Source organism: Chanodichthys erythropterus, chromosome 23 (assembly GCF_024489055.1).
Source record: "Chanodichthys erythropterus isolate Z2021 chromosome 23, ASM2448905v1, whole genome shotgun sequence".
NCBI classification, from domain to species: Eukaryota; Metazoa; Chordata; class Actinopteri; order Cypriniformes; family Xenocyprididae; genus Chanodichthys; species Chanodichthys erythropterus.
This window is the reverse complement of record NC_090243.1, coordinates 2,483,989-2,497,081: the sequence shown is the minus strand read 5'-3', so window position 1 is coordinate 2,497,081 and position 13,093 is coordinate 2,483,989. Positions and strand designations below refer to the sequence as shown.

Here is a 13,093-nt window from a genome sequence, read left to right as displayed (position 1 = left end):
CTCAGTAAATATCGATATGATAATATTTTTTAACAAGTTTCAAACATGTTGTAGATGGAATTAAGAACCTAGCCAGTGTACTTTCTTAAAGACGAATATACAGTATATTTTATCCTTCCCCAGTTGCATTTGTAAAATACTTACTTTACAAATGAATTTGTAGTATGCTAAGTTTGTGCTCGATGGAAGCAAGAAATAGCTATATTTGTGTATAGACATATTTTAGTGTAGGCTACTTATCATGAAATGAATGTATTTTAAATACAATTAAGTATGTATGTATGTATGTGTGTGTGTGTGTATGTATATATATATATAGATATATATATATATATATATATTAGACCTTTTCAGCTTTATTAAGGTTATCAACAATCAGTTTTTTGCTTTGTCATTATGCGGTATACAGTGCAGCTTGCAAAAATGAAAGTGAAACTGAAATCGAGAGAAGTATATATAACGGATCTGCTGCAGGTCTGAGTTCATTTGCTTAATAAAAGTCAACTGTGTTCCAGGACAGAGCTGACATATATCGAAGGGGGGAAAACAAACAAAAAATGGGACAATCAGAATCAAAACAAGTGGATCAACCAAATCCAGGTGAGAGGGTGTTTCTTCCATTTGAATGTATATATATATATATATATATATATATATATATATATATATATATATATATATATATATATATATATATATATATATATATATATATACAGGGGTTAAATTGGGATTTGTTATGTGGAGGGGCTCTGTGGTTTCAGGATTTCGAGGGGTGCATGTGTATGCAAAGACTACAAAATCGTATCATTTGACAAACTAAAATATAACAGGTTGAGAGAGCCCTCTGCTATGAACAATAAAATGCTGATCAAAATCATTCTATAGATGCTGGTAGTGTGAAAGCTACATCTGATGACAATAAAATATTTCTGTGCCTTCTCCTTTGTGTCAGTATCAAATATAAGAGTGATGCTACCACTACAGGACAGAATATAAATACAAAATACAGTGCTATTAAGCCTGGTTTTGTGCTTGTCCTTTGGACAACTAAATTGGTCATTTACTTGTCAGAGTAAAAAAGTAGCTTGTCTGGAAAAAAAAATATTTATTATTATTCAAATCTTTTATCTTTTATTTCATATTCTTACATTTGATAAATTAAAATAGTAAGACACTAGGCTATAAGGCTGTTACCAAATTAAATAATTTACACTGAAAAAGTACAACTGCGTTCAAAAATGTTATTAGATTCTTTAAATATTTTTGAATAAACAAATAAGAAATGCTGGTGGGGAATTTATACTTTTAAACATGGTAGTAGATATTAATGAGTGAGCCACTGAGTCATTTATTCAAACGATTCACTCTGAATCAAGAATGAAGCAGTTGTTTATGAATGGGCGATTGAATCTTCACTCAACCGACTCGTTCAAAACGCTGAATCATTCAAAACGGCTGAGCTGAGCTGCGAGATGCGCTGCTTCTGCTTTGTTTGGAACTATTTTCGCTGCTACAATAGCACAAAAAACAGGATTATTGCATCTAAAACGTAAGTGATTGATATTAACTACTTGTTTATTGAACTGTTGTATGAAATTATCAGTGTCAATTTCAATCGAGGTGATATTCAGCACTTTCGGTCGTGTGATGCTTGACTTTATCATATGTCGTAAATAGCAAGCTAAACCCCATTAAATTTTTATTGCAACATGATAACTGAGTTTCTTTGTGTGAGCAGAGCTCATTTGTTTTGAATTCTCCTCAAGAGGTTAACGTGATCCTCAACAGCGCAGTATCACCGCCAGTAGTACATCCACTATCAGTCGCCTCTTAAACTAGATTAATCATTCTTGCGTTTTGGTTGTTATTGACATTTTAATCAAGCTACTTATCTGGTCAGGCAAGTAAAATTCTCTTTCACTTCAAAAAATCCACTTGTCCCGCAGTCCCGGACAAGCGTAGCCTATGTTGAGCCCTCGTAAGCCTATGTGCCGGCATGTGGCCCCGGCCCAATTTAACCCCTGTATATATATATATATATATATATATATATATACAGAACACATATGTACACACCATAGATTCATTCTCATAGAGATACTACCAAATAATGTTTATTGTAACTTAATTGCTTATGTTTTCTTTTAGAACTGGATAAACCATGGAGGAAATTTGACTGGGGGTAAGCTATTCATTCCTGTTTGCTAATCTTCAGCATGTTTTACACTAAACAATACTTTCTTTGGGAACTATATGTAGATTTTAGTTTGAAAAAAAAAAAAAAAAAAAGACTAGGGAATGTTGCGACTGTTGTTCGGTTCGCGAGAGTGAGCTGCTAGGAGAGGATGCATCGTCTTCTGCATCCTCAGGTCCAGCTGCGAGTGCACTTCCAGCCGAGCAGGAGATGGCTGAGGAGGATAGAGAGAGTGAGTTATTCCTCTTAGCCACCCTGTCCCGCGTTTAGCCGGCGGACTACAGTTGCCATGGCAGCTCGTTAAGGCTGATTTATACTTCTGCGTCGGACCTACACCAGAGCCTCTGTGCCGTAGGCTGTAGGCGTTTCTCAATGTCAAGGAAGGATCCTCGTAAGCCAGAATTTCGAGGATGCTACGTCATCGACATCCGTCAAAGGACTGTTCCAATGTCGAGGATCCTCGGAATTTCAAACAAGGACTGAGTCCTTCGTTCGAAAAATATCCCATACACAGGAAAGGATGCATATGTGTATCCTTCGCGCTCTCAAATCACCCACAATCCTATGCGTGCAGCTTTGCAATCTTGTTCAAAAATGTTTTAAAAAAATGTTGGACGTTAGCGGGCAATATGCTTTCAAATGTAAGTATATTTACGTTACCAAACATTTGTTATAACAGTAGTAAATATGTCAGATAAATAAAGTTTAACGTTTAAATGCCGGTACAAATTACTACCGTATTGATATTATAAATTATACAAACACAAATTACGTTATTGATGGCTAACTGAACCGTTGTTCAAAATGTTTCTTGAGCAGCAGATCAGCATATTAGAATGATTTATGAAGGATCATGTGACACTGAAGACTGGAGTAATGATGCTGAAAATTCAGCTTTGCCATCACAGGAATAAATTACTTTGTGAAATATATTCAAATAGAAAACAGTTATTTTAAATTGTAATAATATTTCACAATATTACTGTTTTTACTGTATTTTTAATTTAATAAATGTAGCCTTGGTGAGCAGATGAAACTTATTTTAAAAACATTAAAAATCTTAGTGGTTCCAAACGTTTGGACTGTACTGTATATAATGCACTTTTGTTCAAAATATATTGCAATTTATATAAAATTGCAATTGTTTCATATGGCTGGACATCACATTTGTCTATGGCAGTACTCTATGGCAGTTCATTACTTTCCAACTGACCATTAAACCATGTGGCAAAAGAAAGCCACATTTATGTTGACTGTGGGCTTCCTTGCAGTTGTTGGAGCCGTTGATGAACTCATGACACATCATTGCTCTAACTGTAAATGAGGAGACATATATCAATAGAAAAAGATTCCACACCATCAATACTAATTTGTGATAATTTTGCACAATGCAAAGCTATTGCTTTTAAATAAATTTAAATATTAAAAGGTTTGTGTGTTTTGTTTTTTTTGTTATTGTTTTTTATAATAACATTAAATGATTGGTGCTGTGCTGCTATGACTTCACCATTGCAGACTCGCTATTGGCTGATTCAGAGGTTGAGGGCAGCCATTTTGAGTTGACATCATTGTAGTCCTTAGTTCACAACACTTAAGTGAGCACTTAAGAATCAGTCTTACACTTTACTAAAAGTTGCTTTTAGTTTCTTTCTAAAAGTCTCTTAGGAAAAGTCCTACTCTTTACTAAGAATTTTTTGACACTTAAGTCAAAACTTAAGACTATTCTTAAGAGCATTTCTGAGAAGTTATATACATACAGGCCCAGGTCTGAGTTGGTCTACTGCCCTTTCTGCAGTCACTCTTTCTGCATGTCTCTTCGTGAAATTTCTGTGTCTAGAGACAGGTTGTTGGCAAACTAGGTTACTAGTTCAGCTAGAAGCCAGGTCAGCCTCCCTGGTGGCATTCGGGGTTGACTGCGTTCCCCTGAGAAGGGACTGGCTGGGGTTCCTTCTGGCCCCTAGCCACACTTCCTTAAAGGGACCCCTTTCCTTTGAAGTGGTTGATTCTCGGCCTTTGTGCGGCCTTGGCAGGCCTTCATTTGTAAGATACGGAGGCCGCTTTGAGGCTTGTAGCCGAGGCTTTGTCCACTGGGAGGCCTGTCACTGACTGCTCATTTGTGACCCGTAGGGTGAGTGGGTCTGGCATTTCATTTGAATTTGCCAGATTCTGACAGTTGTCACTGCCATGCGTGGCATGCACTCCCCTCAGCATGGCGGCGTGGGTATATTGTTTCCCTAGCCCTCTGACGCAGCTTGAGTTCCCTTTCGTAAGGAAACGTCTCAGGTTACATGATGTAACCATGGTTCCCTTAGAACAGGGAACGAGATGCTGCATCTTTTAGCCATGCCTCGGGGCCCGCCTGCTTACAGGCCCTTCAGACAATAAGCGGATGACATGTTGTTGGGCACCCCTTATATAAATCCGGGTCGCACGCATTGTTATGATGTCATGGGCTGTCACTGGTCAATATGATATTGCTGAGATTGAATATGTGTTTCAGACACCGGTTCACGCGAAGGCATTCCCCTAGCTCTCTGATGCAGCGTCTCATTCCCTGTTCTCAGGGAACCATGGTTACATGCATAACCTGAGACATTATGACTGTAATTATTATTATTATGGAAGCCCGTTTCCGCCACAGTTGAGTAAAAAAATATAATTCTGTAAGTCATAATAATGAGAAACTTTCATAATTTCTCACAAAGTTTCTCATAATAATGACTTAGTATGTCAGAATAATGAGAAGATTCATCGTAATTATGAGTTATTTTCTCATAATAATGACTTAGTTTCTCATAATAATGAGAAACTTTCTCGTAATAATGACTTAGTATCACATAATAACGAGAAACTTTCTCGTAATAATGACTTAGTATCTCATAATAATGAGAAACTTTCTCGTAATAATGACTTAGTATCACATAATAACGAGAAACTTTCTTGTAATAATGACTTAGTATCTCATAATAATGAGAAACTTTCTCGTAATAATGACTTAGTATCTCATAATAATGAGAAACTTTCTCATAATAATGAGAAACTTCCACGCATGCGCAGAGCAGAAGGACATGGCACGCTAGCGACATCCGCTGGTCAAAGTCTCGTAAATGTGAGAACAGCAAACATGGCACATTCTGCATTTGTGCACTTCTGTTTTCGTTAAATTTAGTGTAATATACAAGTGCAGTCTATAGTATAATTAAATAACATCAGTTATAAATTATCAGTATATCTTCAATACTTTTCCATGCGCACGAGAAGGTGGAACGCAAAGTGGTTTCCGTGGTAACAGTGGAAACTGCTGTATGAAGGCGAAGGCTTTCAAAACTATCAGATTAACGAAGGAATATGACATTTATTCGTTAACTTTAACTGGGTTTACCTAGACTTAGGCGCTGGAAAGCTGTTCTAATATAAACCGATCCTATAACTTGCCCAGTCATAAACCTGCATTCCAGGGATATTCCTACAGAAAACACCTTTTAACATGTTTATGACTCATTAGAATACATACATACATGTATGTAAAAGATAGCTTTCGAGGTGAAGCGTTCTTTAACAGAGTTGGATATGTAGGTTTGTGCTGACTTATCATTCCTCTATTTGTTTGAAATCCATGGATCACCACTCTGTTTCTGCTTGTTCATACATAAACATACAAATGAATGTTACAAATGAAGACTATATCCCGTCTCATATAGGCTACTGATAATTTATCAATAATTGATTTATTTAATGATATTATAGATTACACTTTTAAACGTGCCATGGATGCGGAGTTCTCGCATTTGACCAGCGGATGTTGCTAGCGTGTCACTGCTCTGCGCATACGTAGAGGTTTCTCATTATTACGAGAAAGTTTCTCGTTATTATGAGAAACTAAGTCATTATTACGAGAAAGTTTCTCGTTATTATGTGATACTAAGTCATTATTACGAGAAAGTTTCTCATTATTATGAGAAACTAAGTCATTATTACGAGAAAGTTTCTCGTTATTTTGAGAAACTAAGTCATTATTACGAGAAAGTTTCTCGTTATTATGTGATACTAAGTCATTATTACGAAAAAGTTTCTCGTTATTTTGAGAAACTATGTCATTATTACGAGAAAGTTTCTCATTATTACGAGAAACTAAGTCATTATTACGAGAAAGTTTCTCATTATTATGAGAAACTAAGTCATTATTACGAGAAAGTTTCTCGTTATTTTGAGAAACTAAGTCATTATTACGAGAAAGTTTCTCGTTATTATGTGATACTAAGTCATTATTACGAAAAAGTTTCTCGTTATTATGAGAAACTAAGTCATTATTACGAGAAAGTTTCTCGTTATTTTGAGAAACTATGTCATTATTACGAGAAAGTTTCTCATTATTACGAGAAACTAAGTCATTATTATGAGAAACTTTCTCGTTATTATGAGATTTTAAGTCATTATTAAGAGAAAATAACTCATAATTACGAGAAAGTTTCTCATTATTACGAGAAAGTTTCTCATTATTACGAGAAAGTTTCTCATTATTATGAGAAACTTTCTCGTTATTATGAGATGTTAAGTCATTATTACGAGAAACTTTCTCGTTATTATGAGATGTTAAGTCATTATTACGAGAAAATAACTCATAATTACGAGATATTTTCTCATTATTATGAGAAACCAAGTCATTATTACGAGAAAGCTTCTCATTATAACGAGAAACTAAGTCATTATTATGAGAAACTTTCTCATTATTATGAGATGTTAGGTCATTATTACGAGAAACTTTCTCGTTATTATGTGATACTAAGTCATTATTACGAGAAAGTTTCTCATTATTACAAGAAAGTTTCTCATTATTATGAGAAACTAAGTCATTATTACGAGAAAGTTTCTCATTATTATGAGATACTAAGTCATTATTACGAGAAACGTTCTTGTTATTATGAGATGTTAAGTCATTATTACGAGAAACTTTCTCGTTATTATGTGATACTAAGTCATTATTACGAGAAAATAACTCAAAATAAATTTTCTCATTATTCTGACATACTAAGTCATCATTATGAGAAACTTTCTCAATATAATGACATACTAAGTCATAATTATGAGAAAGTTTCTCATTATTATGACTTACAGAATTTTATTTTTTTAATCAACTGTGGCAGAAACGGGCTTCCATAATAGAGTATGGCCCACAAACATGATAGATTCTAAAAAAATAAAAAAATAAAAATAAATAAATCTTGTAATGCTACTGTATTCCACTAATTTTTGCCATATTTAACAAATCTGCTTCAAGTTAAGTTAGGGCACAAAATTGTATTTTGTTTTGACAGAAAGAAAGAAGTTCTGAAAGAAAAACTGGACAATTTTTCTCCAAGTGATCAAAATGTAAAGGACATCAAGATCCTGGTAGCTGGACAAGTTGGAGCAGGAAAGTCCAGCTTTATTAACTCCATCGATAGTGTCTTTCAAGGACGGATCTCTTCTAGAGCAACAGTTAGTGCACCTACTGGTGACAGTCGTAGTTTCACACAAGAAGTAGGTATTTGTAGTTGCATGTTTTTTTTTTCAAAATACCCAGAAATGTCAGCTGACCTACTCATGTGCATTAAGCATTTTAGCTAATCATATGAGGATTTCTTGGTAATTGTTCGCTAATATTTGTGCTTCTATATTTTGTCTTGATTTGTAGCTCACAGGATTCACCATCAGAAGTGGGAAAAAATGTTTGCCCTTCGTCTTCAAGGATATAATGGGCTTAGAACCTGAAGCATTGGCTGGGTCACATACAGATGACATCATCAATGCTGTGTTTGGCCATGTGAAGGACGGCTATAAAGTAATAAACCACTACATCAACATTTTAACAAAGTTTGCATGTGTGCAATAGGTTTTGACGTTTAACATACTTTGCTAATTTTCTCATCTAGTTCAATGAAGGGGAGGCACTCACTTATCAAGATCAACATTACATCTGTGATCCTGCCCTTTCCGATCAGGCTTTCTGCCTGGTTTACATCATAGCCGCAGATACAGTCCAATTCACAGATGATCGACTTTTTGACAAGTTGAAGATCATCCGCCACAGAATCAAGGATAAGGGTAAACTGGCCCTGGATTGTTTGATTATGATTTTTATTCTTAAGTTCACATACATTACATTACATGGGAGAGAGAAGTGGGCATAAAGTGGGTTGGGTTTGTGTGTGTTTTTCAATGTGTAGGTGGACAAAATTCAGATACAGGCTGCATTGTAATGCCAAGTGCAAAGAGGGAATGTCAGGCTCACCATTTCAATTATTTATATAACCCTGACAATGTATGTGGGTCAGTTATGTAGATATGTATATACCTTTCAACAAACTGTCTTGAATGTGCTCAATTTTGTTGGGAAAAAAGGCTTGTTATAAAACCTTGACATTGCCTCCATTTGCTTTAGGGATTCCTCAAGTGGTTGTCATGACCAAAGTGGATGAAGCATGTCCGCTGGTCAAAAAAGATCTAAGGAAGATCTACAGTAGCAAGAAGATCAAAGAGAAGGTATGTGATATCATCCAAAGACATACACGTGTTTCAATTTTATGTATGGCAAAGTACACCTTGCCCATGATTTGATTTTGTCTAACAGCCACATCTAATTTTCTGATCTAACATTCTGCTCCTGTCCAGATGGAGTTGTGCAGCATCAAAACAGGTGTGCCAATGTCAAACATCTTCCCAGTGAAGAACTACCATGAGGAGATTGACACAGACGATGACATTGATGTTCTGATACTAAAGGCACTTGAACAGATTGTTCAGGTTGCTGATGATAGATTGTTGGACTGTGAAAGATACTGACAAAATCACAAATATATAGTAATTAATGCAAATAAATCGCATCACAAAATCACATGTAATGCATTTGGAGTGGGTAATTCTTTGAATTTCGTTTTTGATCCTTCAAAACATTTATGAGTGAAATAACCTTTGCTTATTGAGATCTGATGAATAAATCCTATTTAATCTTGAATTGTTTATTTTTGTTGACAATACATGTATTCAGTCCTAACAGTGAATTTGGGTATCTGGAGCAATGGGTACATTCAGATTGAGAGAAAGCATAACTTTCTTGAAATTTATGTTGAAATATATATTGTCTTGGCATTTTACCTCTGTTCTTGCTTGTTCTACCTTCTCAATTCTCCAAATTGCTTTTGTTCATTTGAGATGCTGTGGATAAAAGTGCATGCTAAATCCATGAATGTAAAATGCAGAAATTGAAATTGAGTAACAAACATAGCTATGAGGATTTTAGTCTGTGGTGATGCCTCAGTGTACTGAATAAACTGCTTATTACAAGTTGACTATTTATGTGCTGGATCTTTTTTGGACCAACATATTCATTTTTGAGTGAATATTTTGGGTGTGCTCATAAAAAAATTGCTGTTTTATAATAACTGATTTACAGTAGGTTGTAGCTTACATCTTTAAATTGTAAATATGAAAAAAGAAAATGTTATTAAATTAAACTAAACAGTGATGGACACTTTTTATTAACTAAATTGACAATGAACTTTATTATTATTTTTTTTTAATAAGCATGTTTTCCTCTTCATTGCCTGGAAAATCCAGCCTCACCACTGTACCAGCGGATGAGTCTGGCGGAGCAAGTCCGAGCAAACAGGAAGCGGAGTAAACCAATCAGAGAAGGGCAGATATGACGTTAGCAAAGCGACAAGAGAGTCAACAGCGAAAAGTAAATAATTAATGTTTTTGGTCATTTAAAACTGAATTCACGGCTGAATAGAACAAACTATGGAAGCCCGTTTCCGCCACTAAAAAAAAAAAAAAAAAACGCCACTTAAAAAAAAAAGATTAATTGCGACTTTTTATCTCAGAATTGCGAGTTATAAAGTCAGAATTCTGAGATATAAAGTCGCAATTGCGTGATATAAAGTCAGAATTCTGAGATATAAAGTCGCAATTGCGTGATAAAAAGTCAGAATTCTGAGATATAAAGTCGCAATTGCGTGATAAAAAGTCAGAATTCTGAGATATAAAGTCGCAATTGCGTGATAAAAAGTCAGAATTCTGAGATATAAAGTCGCAATTGCGTGATAAAAAAAATCAGAATTCTGAGGTATAAAGTCGCAATTGCGTGATAAAAAGTCAGAATTCTGAGATATAAAGTCGCAATTGCGTGATAAAAAGTCAGAATTCTGACTTTTTTTTCTCGCAATTAACTGATGGTCAGTATCTCTGTCTGTAACAGTGCATCCAACGATAGACGTGCTGCCGTGAAGTCTGAAGCTGTTGGATGTATTAAAATGTTCCACTTCAGCTTTGTCTGATTTATTGCGCCTCCGCCACAGCTGATTCTTCTTCTTCTTATGATTATTATGATATTGTTATTATCGTGTAAAATTCATTAGTGTATCCATTCTGTTAAAAACAACTTTTATTGTCCAAATACCTCGACTGTAATTTGCAGAATTGCATGATTCTACCCTTGAGTTGCAAAGTTAATGAAACATGATAGGTATTGGTTGTTTTAGTATTAAGCCCACTAGATGGCAGTAAAAGCTGTTTTTTCTCCTTGAAACGCTGTGTACAAGGTTACCGTGGAAACACTATATGCATATTCCTGCGTAATGCATATGTCCGGAGACTAATCTATATGTGTCTCATCCAGTAAATTCAATATTTCTTTATTGGTAAATCGGCGCTAAAAATAATCCTTTATGATGTCCTCTATTTAATGTATAATAATAACAAAGCAGTAATCCTGATGGTCAGTCGCAATGAAAGGAAACGCAAGCAAAGTAAGAACTGTGAGAAATAACGTTTCACAGTAGTGAGAAAAAGTCAGAATTCTGAGATATAAAGTCGCAATTGCGAGAAATAAAGTCAGAATTCTGACTTTATATCACGCAATTGCGACTTTATATCTCAGAATTCTGACTTTATAACTCGCAATTGCGACTTTATATCTCAGAATTCTGACTTTTTATCAAGCAATTGCGACTTTATATCTCAGAATTCTGACTTTTTATCACGCAATTGTGACTTTATATCTCAGAATTCTGACTTTTTATCACGCAATTGCGACTTTATATCTCAGAATTCTGACTTTTTATCACGCAATTGCGACTTTATATCTCAGAATTCTGACTTTATATCACGCAATTGCGACTTTATATCTCAGAATTCTGACTTTATATCACGCAATTGCGACTTTATATCTCAGAATTCTGACTTTATAACTCGCAATTGCGACTTTATATCTCAGAATTCTGACTTTTTATCACGCAATTGCGACTTTATATCTCAGAATTCTGACTTTTTATCACGCAATTGCGACTTTATATCTCAGAATTCTGACTTTTTATCACGCAATTGCGACTTTATATCTCAGAATTCTGACTTTTTATCACGCAATTGCGACTTTATATCTCAGAATTCTGACTTTTTATCACGCAATTGCGACTTTATATCTCAGAATTCTGACTTTTTATCACGCAATTGCGACTTTATATCTCAGAATTCTGACTTTATATCACGCAATTGCGACTTTATATCTCAGAATTCTGACTTTATAACTCGCAATTCTGAGATAAAAAGTCGCAATTAATCTTTTTTTTTTTTTTTTGGTGGCTTTTTTTTTTTTTTTTTTTTTTTTAAGTGGCGTTTTTTTTTTTTTTTTAGTGGCGGAAACGGGCTTCCATAACAAACTCTCGGGTCTCCCGTGCGCAGTCTTTTTTGATATTGAAGGGACTTTCGCCGCACTAGAGTGACGCTGTTTGCGTCACTGAAATAAACGAATCTGATTGCACGGTATGTTTTGGAGTTGACTCGAGTCGCGACGGAGGGCGGACTGACCAGGGGTGCGTTTCCCGAAGCGAACTATGGTCGCAAGTTCCGTCGTTACCATTAGAGTTCAATGGGACTTACGACCATGGTTCACCAACGATGCTTTCGGGAAACGCACCCCAGACTGATATATCTTGTATACCTTGCCAGGCAATCCTCTTCATACTCCCCGAACATCAAAAATCTATTTTTTTATTTATTTTATTTTTATTTAAGTCTTAACATGCATTCAATGTTTACTATTTTATTTGTTCATGTCCTGCATCAAACTGAAAACATTTTGGCTGTGATCGCAAAACAATCCCTTTGCCTGGGTAGAGAAATTAATACAGTTGTTTGTTTTTTTTTCCAATTGCTAACAAGCGTTTAGCAATACTTAAAGTACTTTTTCTAAACTCTTAACACAGCAACACACAAACATCACACAGTTAGCCAAACAGGGGCAGAGCCAGACATTGTTAACATTCGGGGCTTAGCCCAAATCTGTATCTTTCCAATGGCATTTTAATTTTCTGTTAACAGCTTTACTGACATGAAAGAAGCTTTTTTTTTTTATATAGTAGCTATTCTTGAATAAAGTTCATAAAATGTACATGATTTGGCTTTGGCACTTTAATTTGTAAAAGTTTGTTAGGTGTACCTCCTATAGCGGGGAAAATGTAAATGTTCCCGGAAGAAAATTTAGTACATTTTAAGGTTAAATGCATCAATCTGGGGCACTTTGGAAGCTCAAAATTAAGAGCTTCAACCCATGTGCAGTGTGCAAATTGACCAAAGAAACAGCATTGTACCTTGACATGAAAGACGGTTTAGTTCTTTTTAGTCAGTATCATTTTTATATGTGATATAGTGTCTACAGGTGTTCGTGATTTACATTTAACCCGCCACAGTACCATATATAAAAATGATTTGTTAACAAAAGAACAGAAAAGCTTAGTAAAGTGAGATAAGTTCAGACAAATGTAGTTTATTTCGTTATTTTGGAGAGATGAAAACGACAATTACCACAATACCCCGATGTGGTACGGCAATTGTGAGTACTTCCGGGTCATCTCAGATTGA

At 35.1% G+C, this 13,093-nt stretch overlaps 1 protein-coding gene across 1 annotated transcript; it reads left to right on the top strand.

Annotated features, from left to right (window-relative positions):
- The first annotated feature begins 505 nt into the window (after positions 1 to 505).
- Positions 506 to 9,502, top strand: LOC137013828 (interferon-induced protein 44-like). Its single transcript, XM_067377798.1, has 7 exons — positions 506 to 600; positions 2,152 to 2,185; positions 7,513 to 7,717; positions 7,872 to 8,018; positions 8,110 to 8,281; positions 8,619 to 8,719; positions 8,849 to 9,502. The coding sequence occupies exons 1-7, from the start codon at positions 558 to 560 to the stop codon at positions 9,017 to 9,019; spliced, it is 873 nt and encodes a 290-aa protein (XP_067233899.1). The 5' UTR covers positions 506 to 557; the 3' UTR covers positions 9,020 to 9,502.
- The last annotated feature ends 3,591 nt before the right edge of the window (positions 9,503 to 13,093 follow it).